The following is a 17,969-nucleotide window of genomic DNA, read 5'->3' on the forward strand; positions in this document are numbered from 1 at the left end:
TCTTTTAAAACCCCGGTGTTGAATTCTTATTCAGATCTCAGCTTATAATAGTAGCTTAGAAAGGAAAGGAATATAGCAGATATGCTACACAGAATAATGCCCACACTAAAATATGCCCATGCCTTAGTCCCACAGACAATATTTAACCTGCTGTATTATTTTGTTTGATTTAGTCAATATTATACAATATATTTTAACACAGATATACAGGCAGGTGCACAAATAGAGAAAATACATGAATCCCCATATAACGTATTTATGAGATTATTTTTCCTGAAGACGTTTGATTTGTCATCTTTGAGAATGGCTCTTGTCTCTACCTCTTTCTTCTTTCGTTACCTGAGGGGGCTTTGAAGATACAGACATTCATTTACTATTGTCATATTCTCCCCAGTATGACTCTCCAGAGATTAAATATTATGAACATGGGGAAAAAACATGATAGTCTTAATCACTACATGAATCCTATGGTTTCTACAGGCACATGCATAGATTTTTGGTACTTTATAAACTCACTGAAGCCCTAAAACTGAGTTTCAACAATAGTGGGAACTTAACTGATATTCTGCCTATTGAGAATTGCTACTTGATTCAATACGAACTTCATATCTATTTATTTCAGGACTGATGTCAACACCTACTCTCATAAACTAAAGCAAAAAAGAATCACTCCCATGATGTTCTCTATCTCACTGAATAGCAGCAATATTTGCTCATTTGCCTAACACAGAATTCTGGAAGTGAAACGTGACTTATTGCTTTCTTTCATCCCCCAAATCACATCAAATACTGTTCTCTGTCAATTTGCTATATACTCCTTCACCTCTCCATCTCCATTATCATTTATTTAGATCAGGTTAGCATCATCGTTCACCCTACTTGCATCAAACTCCAATTGCCCCTGCAACCCATTCTCCATTGTAACATTACAGAAGTTCCTCTAAAATGTAAGCACATCATTTTACATCATTACAGTGATGTAATTTTACATCATTCTTAAGACTATTTGCAGAGTATCAAGTTTGGGATGTATCTTGGACAGAAAAACAAGATGTCCAGAATCTGGTGAGTTCTGTATTTGGGAGCTTTTAAAATCATTTATCACTTTTCACTCCAGGTTCTTCTACTAAGGATTAAGGTGGAGAATTAATTCCATGTCTCTGCATGGCCTGAAAGAATGACATGAATGAGATCGGAGTCGTGACACAATGTGAAAAAACTTACCAGCAACCATGAAGATGGCCTATCATAATACTACTCAATCCCATCCTTCTTCCTTTGTCCTGCTGGGGATTCCAGGCCTGGAAATTTTTTACATCTGGATTGGTTTCCCCTTTTGTATTGTATATCTGATTGCGCTCCTGGGGAATGTTATAATCCTCTTTATAATTCAGACTGAGCCTAGTCTCCATGTTTTACTTCCTAGCAATGTTGGCCTTCACTGACCTAAGCCTGTCCTCTGCCACTATTCCCAAGATGCTGAGCATCTTTTGGTTCAATTTCAGGGAAATTCTTTTTGGTGCCTGCCTTGCATAGATGTTTATGACTCATCTATGCACTGGCCTCAAGTCTGGGATACTGACAGTCATGGCCATAGATCGTTATGTTGCCACCTGCAATCTCCTGAGATATACTATGACTCTCAAAAACAAGGTGGTGACCATTCTAGGTATAGTCATGATCATGAGATCTTTAATCTTTGTTATTCCTTTTGTTTTCCTCATCTTACTATTGTCATTCTGTGGTGCCCATATCATCACCCACACTTACTGTGAGCACATGGGCATTGACCGTCTTTCCTGTACCAGTATCAGGACCAATAATTTACTTGGTATGGTTGCTTTTTCTATGGGATTAATTGACCTTATTGTAATTGGTTTTTTGTACATGAAAATACTCTATACAGTCTTTTGTTTACCATCGTGGAATGCCCTATTCAAAGCTCTCAACACCTGTGGCTCCCACATCTGTGTCATGCTCATCTTCTACATCCCAGCATTTTTCCCTTTCTGACCCACCACTTTGGTCATAGCATCCTTGAATATATTCATATATTTCTTGCCAATCTACATATGGTTGTACCACCTGCACTCAACCCTGTTATCTATGGGGTCGGGAAAAAGCAGATTCAGGAGAAAGTCTTAAGAATTCTTAACCCTAAATATGTTTGATCCTCAACTTCTCAAGTCTTGATGAAATATATGATATACATAAATATATATACATGTTTTGTGTGTGTGTGTATAGTATACGTGTGTGTGTGTGTGTGTGTGTGTGTGTGTGTAATGATTGGATTCAGCTAGAAGGAAAAACCAAGGCCCAGTGCAGAGCTTATATTCTAAACACTATCAAGTACTATTGTATTATACCTGTGCTTTAACCCCTATGGACTTTCTAAACCAACTTGACAAAATCATCTCCACTGACATCACTAATTATGTTCTTGCCCTCACCACATGTCATGACCACTGTTCCACTATATGGCTATATTGTATGTATGCTATTCAACCTTACTCTTCACAACTGACTAAATTTGCCAAAGGCTGCCATAAGTTGGCATGATTTAATAGGAATATCTCTGTTATTGAGAAAGACAGATACCATATGGTTTCACTCTTATGTGGATCCTGAGAAACGTAACAGAAACCCATGGGGGAGGGGAAGGGAAAAAAAAAAGAGGTTAGAGTGGGAGAGAGCCAAAGCATAAGAGACTGTTAAAAACTGAGAACAAACTGGGGGTTGATGGGGGGTGGGAGGGAGGGCAGGGTGGGTGATGGGTATTGAGGAGGGCACCTTTTGGGATGAGCACTGGGTGTTGTATGGAAACCAATTTGACAATAAATTTCATATATTAAAAAAGAAAAAAGAAAAAAGAAAAAAAGAAAAAAAAAGGAATATCTCCATTATTAAATTTCTATAAGATGATTCTGGATTCTGAAATCTAACAGAATTAATCAGTTCACAAAAAGAAGTTCTGTGAAACTTTCTAAAAGAAAACAGCTAGACTTTATCTTATTTTTCCTTCTCTTACCCTATGTTCATCTGTTTTGTTTCTTAAATTCCACATATGAGTGAAATCATGTATTTGTCTTTCTCTAATTGACTTATTTCACTAAGCATAATATATCCTAGTTCTGTCCACATTGTTTCAAGTAGCAAGATTTCACTCTTTTTGATCACCAAGTAATATTCCATTGTGTATGTATATATATGTATGGAATATTATACACACACACACACACACACACCCCACCTCTTCTTTATCCATTCATCAGTCAATGGACATTGGGCTCTTTCTTAATTTGGCTATTATTGACAATTCTGCTATAAAATTTAGGGTGCAAGTGCCTCTTTGAATCAGCATTTTTGTATCCTTTGGATAAATACCTAGTAGTGCAATTGCTGGGACATAGGGTAGTTTTATTTTTAATTTTTTTTAAGAACTTCCATGATGTTTTTCAGAGTGGCTGCACCAGTTTGCATTCCCACCAACAATGCAAGAGGGTTCCCATTTCTTTGCATCCTTGCCAACATCTCTTGTTGCCTGAGTTGTTCATTTTAGTCATTCTGACAGGTGTGAGGTGGTTATCTCATTGTGGTTTTGGTATGTATTTCTCTGATGATTAGCAAAGTTGAGCATCTTTTCATGTGTCTGTTAGCCATCTGGATGTCTTCTTTCGAAAAATGTCTGTTCATGTCTTCTGCCCATTTCTTAACTAGATTTTTGTTTTTTGGGTGTTGAGTTAGATAAATTCCATATAGATTTTTAATACTAACCTTTTATCAGATATGTTGTTTGAGAATATCTTCTCCCATTCCGAATGCTGCTTTTAGTTTTGTTGATTGTTTCCTTAACTGTACAGAAACATTTTATCTTGATGAAGTCCCAATAGTTCATGTTTGCTTTTGTTTCCCTTGGCCTCAGTGATGTGTCTAGTAAGAAGTTGCTCCAGCTGAGGTCCAAGAGGTTGCTGACTGTTTTATCCTGTAGGATTCTGATGGTTTCCTATCTCACATTTAGGTCTTTGATCCATTTTGAATTTATTTTTGTGTATGGTGTCAGAAAAGGGTAGAGTTTCATTCTTCTACATGTCACCATCCAGTTTTCCCAACACCATTTGTTGAAGAGATTGTCTTTTTTCCATTGGATATCCTTTCCTACTTTGTTGAAGAGGAGTTGACCATATAATTGTAGGTCCATTTCTGGGTTTTCTATTCTGTTCTATTGATCTATGTGTCTGTTTTTTGTGCCAGTACCATGCTATTTTGATAACTACAGCTTTGTAATACAGCTTGAAATATGGAATCATGATGCCTCCAGTTTTGTTTTTCTTGCTTCTTGATATAGGCATGAATTACAATATACTTCCCTCTTAGGACTGCCTTTGCTGCATCCCAGAGGTTTTGGACTTGCTGTTTTTTTTTTTTTTTATTTTCATTTGCTTCCATGTATTTTTTTAATTTCTTCTTTAATTTTCTGGTTAACCCATTAATTCTTTATTAGGATGTTTTTTAACTTCCATATATTTGAGGGCTTTCCAAATTATTTCTTGTGATTGACCAATTCTCGTAGCATCATGATTGGAAAATATGTATGGTATGATCTCAATCATTGTATAATTGTTCAAGGCTGATCTGTGACCCAGTGTGTGATCTCTTCTGGAGAATGTTCCATATGTACTTGAGAAGAATGCATATTCTGCTGCCTTAAGATGGAATGTTCTTAATATATCAGTTAAGTCCATCTGGTACAGCGTGTCATTCAAAGCCATTATTTGCTTGTTGATTTTCTGCTTAGATGATTTGTCCCTTGCTATAAGTGGGGTGTTAAATCCTCTACTATTATTATATTTTATCAATGAGTTTTTTATGTTTCTTATTAATTGATTTATATTATTGATTTCTTCCAAATTTGGGGCATAAATATTCACAATTGTTAGATCTTCTTGATGGATAGATAGATCCCTTAATTCTGATACAATGCCCTTCTTCACTTTTGTTACAGTCTTTGTTTTAAAATCTATGTTGCCTGATACAAGCATGGCTACTCCAGCTTTCTTTTGATGTCCATTAGCATGACAGTTCTCTATCCCCTTACTTTTACTCTGTGGTTGTCTTTACGTTTAAAATGAGTCTCTTGTAGGCAGCATATAGACAGATCTTTTTTTTTAACCATTCTGTTACCCTATGTCTTTTTATTGGAGAATTTAGTCCATTTACAATCAGTGATTATTGGAAGATATGAATTTAGTGCCATTGTGTTGCCTGTAGAGTTGGTGTTTCTGTGATGGTCTCTGGTCCTTTCTAGTTGTTGTTGCTTTGATATTTTTTGTTTGTTTGTTTGTTTGTTTATTTGTGTTCTCCACTCAGCAATACCCCCTTAAAATTCTTCCAGGGCTAGTTTAGTGGTCATGAACTCTTTTAGTTTCTGTTTGTCTGGGAAACTCTTTATCTCCTTCTATTCTGAATGACAATCTTGCTGGATAAAGAATTCTTAAGAAATAAATAAATAATAAAATAAGGATTATTATTATTATTTTTTATTATTATTATTCTTGGCCACATATTTTTCTGATTCAACACATGGAATGTTCCCTGCCACTCCTTTCTGGCCTGCCATGTTTCTGTGGATAGATCTGCTGCTATGATCTGTCTTCCCTTGTAGGTTAAGGACTTCTTTTCCCTTGCTGCTTTCAGGATTCTTTTCTTGTCTGTGTATTTTATGAATTTGACTATGATATGCCTTGGTGATGGTTGGCTTTCATTGAATTTAATGGGAGTTCTCTGTGCTTCCTGGATTTTGATGTCTGTGTCCTTCCTCAGATTAGGAAAGTTTTTAGCTATAATGTGTTTTAATAAACCTTCTGTCCCTCTTTCTCTCTTTTATTCTTCTGGGACTCCTATGATGTGACTATTAGTACATTTTAATAAGTCACTGAGTTCCCTAAGTCTGTCTTCTCATTCCATGACCTTTATTTTCCCTCTTTTTTCCAGCTATATTATTTTCCATAATTTTATGTTCTGTATCACTAATTCACAACTCTGCTTCATCCATCTTCATTTTTATGGCCTCCATTTGGGATTGCATCTTAGTTACAGCATGTTTAATTTTGGCCTGACTAGATATTAGTTCTTTTATCTCTGCAGTAAGGGATTCTCTAGTGTATTTTATGCTTTTTTCAAGCCTACCTAATATCATTAATATTGTTTAAAATTCTAATTTAGACTTATATATCTTACTTATATCTGCATTGATTAAATCTCTGGTCATCATTTCTTCCAGTTCTTTCTTTTGGGGTGAATTCCTCCTCTTGTCATTTTGGAGAGAAAGGGAAAAAAGCAAAATAAAACAAAATAAAAATTTTTTAATTGAAGAAAAATTTAAAAAATAAAATAAAATACATAGCTAGATCTTAGCTCTGTTTTATTTTGCTTGTTACAAGAAGCTTGATAGAAAAAAGGTAGAAAGAAAGAAAAGAAAAAGAAGAAAAAATTAAAATTTAAAAAATATATAAAAATAAAAAATAATTTAAAAATTTTTTAAAATAAAAAATAAATAAAATTTTAAAAATTGCTCTTTTTGTATCAAACAAAACAAAGACAAAAATAAAAACAAATGCCAAACGACACAAGATTTTTTCTTCTAGAGCTGAAGCTCTACAACACTCTATGATCAGTAGACTTGGTGTAGGCAAAGGGTTTGTACTGGTCTTCTGGGGGAGATGCATGTTCTGATTCTTAGGTGCAATTGCCCTAGTGGAGATGTGCCTGCAGGGTGCAGGGGTGTGGGACCTGGTGTAGCAGCTCCATTCTCCATTGGTGGTGCTGTTTAGCTCACTGAGGTGGATCAAGCTGGAGGGTGCAGGGAGAAAATGGCTTATGGGGATGCATGCCGCCCCTCTTCAGTAAGCTATCACAGATGCTCAGTGATGAGCCCATGTCCCTGGTTTCTGTCAGATCCCCACCTCACCTCATCTGTGTCTGAGCTGTCTGCCTACCAAATGGCACAGTACTTCTGTGTTTTATCTCAGGTATGACTGTGTTTCAAAACCCCACACTTCAGAGGCCCGCACAGCACAGAACTGCACTCATCATCTAGGAGAGGGTCTCTCTGTATTGTATCCAGTGACAGCTTGTCACAGAAGACAGCCACATGACCACACAGACGGTCAGTTTACGGTAAATTGCAATACACAACTGGGGCAAGGGATTGCTGCCTTCAACCAGCATCTTTATTCCTAAAATGGTGAGTGGCACAGCTCGATGGTGCCCACAGGGTCCTGTGTCCATGGAGAGGCTGCATCACTTATCCTGAAAGCACTCCAAGCAGGGGAACTGCTTCTCTCTGTTTGACCCTAGGGATCCTCAGGCTGCCTACTGCAGGGCTCAGGTCTACTCTCCCACTGCTCAGTTTCCCAGGTGCAAACCTGATAATTTTGCAGGCCTCCAAAACTTCAGAATCTGTGTTCCGCTGTTTATAGAAAATTGGCAGTACACTAACCCTCTCCTTTTTCCCTGTCAAAGGTTTTGGGGAGTAGTTTTCTTGGGCAGTCCCCTGAGTGTGTTTTCACTTTTTTTCCCCAGTGCTTTTTCTCTCTCTCCTCCTCACGTGCTACTCCCACCTCAGTCGGGGTTCCTTTGCCTGGGGAGTACTCCCAGCTCTTTTCTCTCACAAATTCTACACAGTGCCTACCTTCTGTGGGTCATTTTTCTGATTTGTAGATGTACAGCCTTGTTCTCTAAGACTTCTGATCAATTTCTTGGGTGTTCAGAATGATTTGATAATTATCTAGGTGTATTTGAGGGAGGAGGCAAACTTATGGTTGCCCTACTCCTCTGCCATCTTACCTCCAAAAAATTTCAGTAACACCTAAAATTAATATTATTATCTTAAGTCTAACCTCTGATGTTTCTTAGGTGCTCCCTAGTGATCTACATACCTCAATACCTATAGAGGTAACAATTGAATCCAATGAGACCTCACTAATATCTCAAATATCTTTACAGCATACATGCAGGGATCTTATGTAACATAACTTGCTTCTAGTATCATTATTAAAGCTATGTCCACCAGGATAAATCAGGACAAGACTGTGGTAGCAGACAGATACAAGTGATAATTCAAAGAACTGGAAAGATATTGCCATAACTTTTATCCATCATTATTTGAAAACTGTTTCTCAAATTTTTAATCCCCCAATACTTTTGGTCCTGCCCAAACCAGGAATCTAGCATGCTTCCACAGCCAGAGGGCACTCCCAGGCAGAGTCCCAGGTGTCTGCAGCACAGTGTTGGTGTGTAATGAAAGTGCAGGGCACCGACCATGTCTGCATCAGTTTACCCCCGTGCTGGTCAGATATTCCCATTCCCTATGCAAGTTAACTCTGTCCTGCCACTGGTTCTTCTAGATAATGTCTGTTACAATTTCTAAAGAGGGATTTAAGATATTCCTGCTACTGCAGTTGGTCCAGAAACTATAAATCATGTACTTCATCTCCCTCCTTTACCAGTCATTCTAGATATCTCTCACATACAATCAAAGTTTCTAGAAGTCATGACTTCTAGCTGCCTGGTTGTCCATTGCTCCCTCTTCTCTGACACATGCTCTGAGGTGGGCATTAATGTGAACTGTGAAGATCTGCATGCTTTGTGCCAAATCCCATTAGGGTATTCATATACTTTTTGCCTCTGATTTTCAAATATGACTAATCCTCTATACCAAGTCGATGACCAGATGTACTGCTCAGAGCACTGTCTCCATCTTTGCAGTTAACCCATGATTGAGGCTGCAATGAGGTAACAGTCCATTTCTACCTTGCACATCATGAGCTAACTCATTCATTCATACACCCGAGCTTCTTCCTCCCCTTTTATCTAATTAAAGGGAGCTTTCTTGAAGCCACAGGTGTTAGGAGAGGGAAGGACATTCATGTAAATTAGATAAGCCAAATAAGCCCTGAGACAAGAGCTAACGTAATTTGTGCCCTCTGTAGTTGCTCTAGGCAACTCCAAAAATACTATTCTCTTAATAGAATGGATTGCTGCTCTGTCTGTACAAGTTGATTATTTCTTGCCTCAGACAGTTGGAGCTGTGTTTTGGATTGTGACTAGCTCTCTGAAGAGGTCTTTGCTGCAAACTTTATGGGCTTATCCTGGGACCCTTATATTATGACTTGTCAGAGTCTACATAGATTCTTTATCTACCATTAATACCATTGTGTCTCCGAAACACAACTGTATCTCCAAAATCCTATGGTCGGAGAAGTGGGGCTGCTTGAACTTCAGCCTAAATGTGCTGCAGAGTTCTGTCTTGCTCTAGGCCGTAGTAAAAAGTGTGAGCCTTCAAAAAAAAATTGTTAACCTTCAATGTCACCTGTTGAACAGATCATGGATCATATCAGAATTCTCAGTGGTGTTACATGTTGTCTCCAATATCCAAAAAGGCTTCTTTCTTAGTGATAAGAGGTGAAAGATACAATAGTTTGTTCCTATAGATGACGGTGATGTCTGAGCATGCTCCTAACCAATGGAAATGTAAAAACATCCTGACTAAGGCAACCTCCTGAATCTTTTTGGCATTTCTCTTCTACCCTGTCATGTGCATGTGTCTTATCAGATAATCTAGGGTTCTTGACATTTTCTGTGTAACCAAACTGATTAATATGATGTCCATATAGTGGATCAGTGAGATTGGAGTATCAAAATGCTCCAGGTTCTATAGAGCGATGGAAGGGATAAATGAACAGAAGCAAGATCCATCTATATTCTGCGTACAAGATCCATTTTAGACCTAAAGACACATGCACACTGAAAGTAAAGGGATGGAAAACATTTATCATGCAAATGGAAGTGGAAAGAAAGCCAGGGAGCAATACTTATACCAGACAAAATACACTTTAAAACAATGATTGTAACAAAAGACAAAGAAGAACACTATATAATCATAAAGGGAACAATCCAACAATTACAACAATTACAATTACATATATTTATGGCCCCAAGATGGGGGCAATCAAATACAAAAAGCAGATATTAACAAACATAAAGGAGGTAATCCATACTTCCATAAAGGAAGTAATCCTAATTGCATAAAGGATGCAATCCTTTGTGATGCAGCAAAAGTTGTTCTAAGAGGGAAGTTTATAGCAATACAGGCCTATCTTAGGAAGCAAGAAAAATGTCAAACGAACAACCTAACCTTACACTTAAAATTGCGTGAAAAAGAACAAACAAAATCCACAACCAGTCGAGGGAAGGAAATAATAAAGATTAGAAGAGAAACAAACAAAAGAGAAACCAAAAATAAAACAATATAATAAATCAATGAAACCAGGAGCTGGTTCTATGAAAAGATCAACAAAATTGATAAAACTTTAGTTAGATTCATCAGACAAAAGAGAGATAGGAGTAGGGAGGAATGGAAGGATGGAGAGAGAACACAAAATCAGAAATGAAAGAGGAGATATAACAAACATCACAGAAATATAAAGGATTATAAGAGAATATTATGAATAACTATATGCCAACAAATTGTACAACATGAAGAAATAGATGAATTCCTAGAAAATATCCAGAAGCTGAATTAGGAAGAAACAAAAAATTTGAATAGAACGATTCTCAGCAATGAAATTAAATCAGTAATAAAAAATTCCCAACAAACAAAAGTCCAGGATCAAATGCCTTCAGAGGTGAATTCTCCCAAACATTTAAAGAGTTACTGCCTATTCTCCTCAAATTTTTCCAAAAAAAAGAAAAGGAAGAAAAGCTTCCAAGTGCATTCTATGAGGCCAGCATTACTCTGATACCAAAACCAGAAATAGACACTACAAGAAGAAGAAGAACAACAACAACAACAAAAACAACAACAACAACAACTACAGGCCAATATCTGTGATGAACATAGACACAAATATCCTCAACAAACTACTAGTAAACAGAATCCAACAATAAATTTAAAAAATCATTCACCATAATCAACTGACATTTATTACTGGGATGCAAGAGTGGTACGGTATTTGTAAGGCAATCAATGTGATGAATCACATCAATAAGAGAAAGGATAAAGAAGATATGATTATTTCAACAGATGTAGAAAAAGCATTTGACAAAGTATGACATCCATTCGTGAAAAAAACCCAACACAGTAGGTGTAGAGGGAACATACTTCTAGATGATAAAGTCCATAAATGAAAAATCCACAGTTAACATCATAAAAAAATGGTGAAAAATTAAGAACTTTTCTCTTAAGATCAGGAACAAGACAAGAGTGTTCACTCTTGCCACTTTTTGCTCAACATGATTATGCAAGTCCTAGCCACAGCAGTCAGACCAGAAAAAAAGTAAAAGACATCCAAATTGGGAAGGAAGAAGTAAAACATTCACTATTTGCATATGGCATGATAATATCAAAATAACACCAGCATTCTTAACAGAACTACAACAAACAATCCTAAAATTTGTATGGAACCACAAAAGACTTCAAATAGCCAAAGTAATGTTGAAAAAGAAAACCAAAGCTGGAGGCATCACAATTCTGTACTTTAAGCTGTATAACACAGCTGTAGCAATCAAGACAGTATGGTATTGTAAAAAAAGAAAAAAACAGACACAGAGATTAATGGAATAGAGTAGAGACCCAGAAATGGACCCACAAATATAGGGTCAGCTAATCTTTGACAAAGCAGGAAAGAGTATCCAATGGAAAAGAGACAGTATCTTCAACAAATGGTGCTGGGAAAACTGGACACTGACATGCAGAAGAATGAAACTGGACCATTTTCTTACATCATACACAAAAATAAATTCACCTAAAGGTGAGACAAGAAACCACCAAAATCCCACAGGAGAAAACAGGCAGCAACCTCTTTGACTTCGGCTGTAGCAACTTCTTATTGACATGTCTCCAGAGGCAAGGGAAACAAAACCAAAATGAACTATTGGGACCTCATCAAGATAAAAAGCTTCTGCACAGTGAAGGAAACAATCAACAAAAGTAAATGACAACTGACGGAATGGGAGAAGACATTTGCAAATGGCATATCTGATAAAGAGTTAGTATCCAAAATCTGTAAAGAATTTACCAAACTCAACACCCAAGAAAGAAATAATCCAATGACAAAATGGGCAGAAGACATGAATAGACATTTTTCCAAAGAAGATATCCAGATGGCTAACAGACCCATGAAAAAATACTCAACATCACTCATCATCAAGGAACTACAAGTCAAAACCACAATAAGTTACCTCACACCTGTCAGAATGGCTGAAATGAACAAAACAAGAAACAACAACTTTAGTAGGAGTGTGAAGAAAAGGGAACCCTTTTGCACTGTCGGTGGGAATGCAAACTAGGGTAGCCACTCTGGAAATCAGCATAGAGGCTCATTAAAAATTAAAATAGTACTATCCTAAGACCCAGCAATTGCACTACTAGGTATTTATCCAAAAGATACAAAAATACTGATTCGAAGGGGCACATGCACCCCAATGTTTATAGCAGCAATATCAACTATAGCCCAAGTGTCCATTGAATGATGAATGGATAAGGAAGATGTAACTACACACACACACACACACACACACACACACACATACACACACACACTGGAATACTACTCAGTGATGAAAAAGAACGATATCTTGCCATTTGCAACAATGGCAATGGATGGAACTAGAGGGTATTATGCTGAGCTACATAAGTCAGTCAGAGAAAGACAGATATCATATGATTCACTCATATGTGGACTTTGAGAAACAAAACATATAACAGAGGGGAAGGGAAGGAAAATAAGATAAAAATAGAGAGGAAAGTAAACCATAAGAGACTCTTTTTTTGTTTGTTTTAAGTTTATTTATTTTGAGAGACAGAGAGCAAGCTGGAGAGGAGCAGAGAGTGAGAGAGAGAATCTCAAGCAGGCTCTGTGCTGTCAGCACAGAACCTGACTCGGGGCTCAATCCCACAAATCGGGAGATCATACTTGAACCAAAATCAAGAGTTGGACGCTCAACCAACTGAGCCACCCAGGCGCCCCTAGAGATTCTTAAATACTGGGAACAAACTGAGGGTTGCTGGAGGGGTGGTGGGTGGGGGATGGTCTAAATAAGTGAAGGGAATTAAGGAGGGCACTTTTTGGGATGAGCACTGGGTGTCATTTGTAAGAGATGAATCACTAGGTTCTACTCCTGAAGCCAAGACTACACTGTATGTTAACTAACTTGAATTTAAATTAAAAAAATAAAAAGAAAACCCAAAGGACTCTACCAAAAAACTACTAAAACTGATAAATGAATTCAGTAAAGTCAAAGGATAAAAATCAATTTATGTATGGAAATCATTGCATTTCTATGTACTAATAATGAAGTAGCAGAAAGAGAAATTAAGAAAACAATCTAATTTATAATTGCACCCAAAATAATAATATAGCTAATAATAAACAAGGAGGTAAAAGACCTGTACTTTGAAAATGATAAAACATTTATGAAAGAAGCTAAAGATGACACAAACAAATGGAAACATATTCCATGCTCATGGATTGGGAAAACAAATATTATTAAAATGTTCATTCTACCCAAAGTAATCTACAGATTTAAAGCAATTCCTGTCAAAATACCAATAACATTTTTTTTCAGAACTAGAACAAATAAACCTAAAATTTGTATGGAACCACAAAAGACCCCGAATACACAAAGCAATCTTAAAAATGAGAACAAAACTGGAAGTATCAGAATCCTAGATATACAGATATACTACAAAACTGTAATAAACAAAACAGCATGGCACTGGCACAAAAATAGACATAGATCCATAAAAGAAAATAAAGATCCCAAAAATAAAACCACAACTACACGGTCAATTAATCTATGATAAAGGAGGCAAGTATATGTAAAGGGAAAAAGACAGTCACTTCAACAAATAGTGTTGGGAAAACTGGACAACTACATCCAAAAGAGTGAGACTGGATCACTTTCTTACACCACAGACATAAATAAACTCAAAATAGATTAAAAACCTAAATGTGAGACCTGAAATCATCAAAATCCTAGAAGAGAGCACAAGCAATAATTTGTCGACATCAGCAGCAGTAAAATTTTTCTATATATGTCTTCTAAAGCACAAGAAACAAAAGCAAAAATAAACTCTGGAGACTACATCAAAATAAAAAGCTTTTGCATAGCAAAGGAAATAATGAACATAACTAACAGACAACCTACTGAACGGGGGAAGATATTTGGAAATGAAACACCTGAGAAGGGGCTAATATCCAAAATATATAGAGAAATTATACAATTCAACACCACAAAAAAAAAATTAAAAGATGAGAAGAAGGCTTTAACAGACATTTCACCAAAAAAGATATAAAAATGGCCAAGAAGCAATTGAAAAGTTGGACAACATCACTGATCATCAGGAAAATGCAAAACAAAACCACAATGAGATATCAACTAACACCTGTCACAATGGCTAAAATCCAGAACACAAGAAAGAAGTTTTGGTGAGGATATGGAGAAAAATGAATTATCTTGTATTGTTGGTAGGAATGCAAACTGTGCAGGCACTGTGAAAAAAGTATGGAGTTTTCTCAAAAAATTAAAAACAGAATTACCATATGACCAAGTAATTCCACCACTGGGTATTTACCCAAAGAATATGAAAACACTAATCTGAAAATATATGATCGCCAGTATGTTTATACAGCATTATTTACCATAACCAAATTATGGAATCACCCCAAGTGTCCATTGATAGAAGAATGACCAAGGAAGATGTGGTTTACATATAGGATGGAATATTTTCAATCATAAAGAAGAATGAGATCTTGCCTTTTACAAAAACATGGATGGATCTACAAAGTATAACGCTAAGTGAAGTAAGTCAGTCAGAGAAAGCCAAATACCAAATGATTTTACCCAAATGTGGAGTTTAAGAAACAAAACAAATAAAGAAAAAAGGAACGGACAAAATTAGACTCTTAAATATTGAAGACAGACTGGTGGTTACCAGAGGGGAGGTGAGTGTGAAATGGGTGAAATAAGTGAAAGGAATTAAAAGTACACATAGCGTAATGATCACTGAGTAATGTATAGAATTGTTGAATCACTATATTGTACACCTGACTAATATAACTCTGCATGTTAATTAAACTGGAATTTAAAAATAAATGAATACACATAAAAACAAAATAAATTCATTTAAAAATATTTTTTAAAAAATCATTTAAAACAATGTTCTAGGTTCTTGTGGCTATATTGTGACAAAAAGCAAAATGGTTAATGTAGCCTAGAGAAAGTCCTTGACTGTATACTGCTGCCTACACCAGTTCAATAGAAACTGCTCTTGGCATATTTTCTGCATGGGAATTAACTGAGAAGAACACATCAGCCAGAATAATATCTGCATAGTAAATTGCTAGAGACTTTGTCAGCTTTAGTGCAGATGCCATATTTGACACAATTGTACTGAAACTATAACTTGGTAAAATTTACTTTGTCCACCTTTATCTGCTGTGAACTCTGGTTTATGCAGGGACTATCCTAGTGAATTTAAATGGATATGTGTTTGTGGACCACTACTCTATACCTTTTCAAGTCTCTGTACTATTACAGCACAGGATGCAGTTTGGGTTCTGACTCACTAAATTGATCATAATAAGGGGAGTTGTTCTTTTTTGGTTCAGGGGAAATACAGGATGCACTGATGAGTAAGTTATTGCTGTGCACAACTGGGGCTCAGTCCCATTGGGAATTCATGAGAGATATTAAAAAACAATATTCTATTTTTGTGTTTTAATATCTAACAAAATTCCCAGAACACAAAGTGTGCCTAGAAACTCTCCATTTAATATGATACAATGTTCAGATAATATGTTTTGAACATTTTAAATTATTATTATGGGATCATGTATTATAATCCTTATAATTCTTCAGTCAATAACAGAGCTATGTTTGCACACCATAAAGTATGATACCCTAGATCCAAAAGATAAATGTCGAAAGCACAAACACAATGGGGAGGAGAATTTAGAAGCCCCTTAAATCTAATCAGATTCATTGCTAATCACTGCACAATGAGAAACTCATGCAAAATCCCAATCCTCTTGCAATGCACATTTCAAAAGACCGCCCGATTTCAGACCAAATTATAGACCACAAGCAACTTTCCATCATTCAGGACTGAAATTTCACCCCTATGTCTTTGTCTCCAAAATGCTCCCTTCGATAAAAATAAGAATAAAAATACATTGCATATTACACAACTACCTCAAGATATCCAGAGTTGTATAGTCAAGAACACAAAGACATGGCACATTAATAGCTGTATATTCAAGAATAAAATTCTCACTAAGCTACCTATCCAAGAAATCCCAGTATTTTGTCAAAATAGGATAATGTGCATGGTGGAAAGGCAAAGGGATCAAGGATATTGTTAAAGTAAAAGTAAGAGAAAGGGAAACATACAATGAAACTTCAGTTTTATTAAAGAAGACACAATATCCAATAGCTATGAATTCCAGCCCACTCACCCATTATTGATTCAAAACTCATCCTATATTAGGAATGCAGAGATCTTGTCCTTATTAGCACACTTTCTTCAGTAATCTCTGGATGCCTTGCTTGATCTCCTGGGTCCGCACTCCATACACTATGGGGTTGAGGGCTGCGGGGATGACATGGTGGAGGACGTTGAGCAAGACTGGAACATCAGGGGAGACCTTCTTCTTCACCACATGAGTGAGCACGAAGACCAGAAGGATGGTGCTGAAGAAGAGGATAAGGATGAAGTGGGAGGCACATGTGCTCAGGGCCTTGGCCACAGCACCTTCTGCCTTGAGTCTCAGTACAGCTCGCAATATGAGTGTGTAGGAGAGGAAGATGAGGATGAGGTCAGATCCTAGCAGTGTCCAGCCTCCAACAAACTGGTAGATGCGACTAATGGTGACATCATTACAAGAGAGCCTGGAGACAAACATATTGGCACAGATGCAGTTGTCAATGACATTTGTCCCACAATAATGGAGTTGGGATGATAGAATGGGGATAGGCATTGTAATAATACTATTCCTGGCCAAAATAAAAATGGCAGCCTTGGCTACAAATTGGTCAGTGATGATGGATGGGTACCTCAGTGGGTGGCAGATGGCCACATAGCGGTCATAGGCCATGACCATGAATGTGCAGGATTCCATAGCAAAGAACCAATTCATGATGTACATCTGGAGGAAGCAGGCATAGAAACTGATGGACTTGAGGTCAAACCAGAAGATGGCCAGGACCTTGGGGATGACAGTGAGGCAGACAACAATGTCCAGCAGGGAAAGGATACTGAGCAGGTAGTACATGGGCTCATGCAGACAGACCTCTAGCCAGATGGTGATCAGGAGAACACTATTGGCCCCCATGGCCAGAAGGAAGAGAAGGCTGAGGGGCAGGGACAACCAGAACTTCCAGCTGGGGGACCTGACAAAACAATTCAGGAGGAAGTCTGAAACCTCAGAGGTGATGGTGCCATTTTGGTATATTGTCATATTTTGTCATATATATTTCTGCAGCTTTCTTTCAGTGATCTGTAAAATTAGGATAAAAATTAGATACTGACTTAAGACACATGAATTTAGAACAATTTGCTTTAGTTAGGTGAAACTCGTGAGTCCTAGCTGGTCATCCAGAGCCATGTGAATTCATCTGTTTATCCTTTGTGCCATGCTCCAGGGCCACTCCTATCACTAAACAGTATAGAAGACTGAGGTAATACGGTTTGTTTTTACATGTTTGATTTGTTCAAGGTTTATTTTTAATAGAATTGTAATGTTTGCAGAAACCAGAGGAGAAAATTACTTAGAAAACTATTTTTTGAAAGTTTTTCCCCCAATTTGTCAATTCAACTGTAACCATTTACACAGATAAGGAAACAGAACCTGGCACAAATAGGGACACAGATAAATGTCCCTGGGTCTCATGTCACCCCCATTCTG

At 37.0% G+C, this 17,969-nt stretch overlaps 1 protein-coding gene and 1 pseudogene across 1 annotated transcript; one reads left to right on the forward strand and one right to left on the reverse strand.

Moving 5' to 3' along the window:
• The first annotated feature begins 1,238 nt into the window (after positions 1-1,238).
• On the forward strand, positions 1,239-2,171 carry LOC102952161 (annotated as a pseudogene).
• Positions 2,172-16,574: 14,403 nt separating this feature from the next.
• Positions 16,575-17,522, reverse strand: LOC102952441 (olfactory receptor 56A3-like). The gene has a single exon (XM_007083268.1). It carries the CDS (start codon positions 17,520-17,522, stop codon positions 16,575-16,577), a length of 948 nt encoding a protein of 315 aa, XP_007083330.1.
• Positions 17,523-17,969: the final 447 nt, after the last annotated feature.

This window comes from Panthera tigris, chromosome D1, assembly GCF_018350195.1.
Source record: "Panthera tigris isolate Pti1 chromosome D1, P.tigris_Pti1_mat1.1, whole genome shotgun sequence".
Taxonomy (NCBI): domain Eukaryota; kingdom Metazoa; phylum Chordata; class Mammalia; order Carnivora; family Felidae; genus Panthera; species Panthera tigris.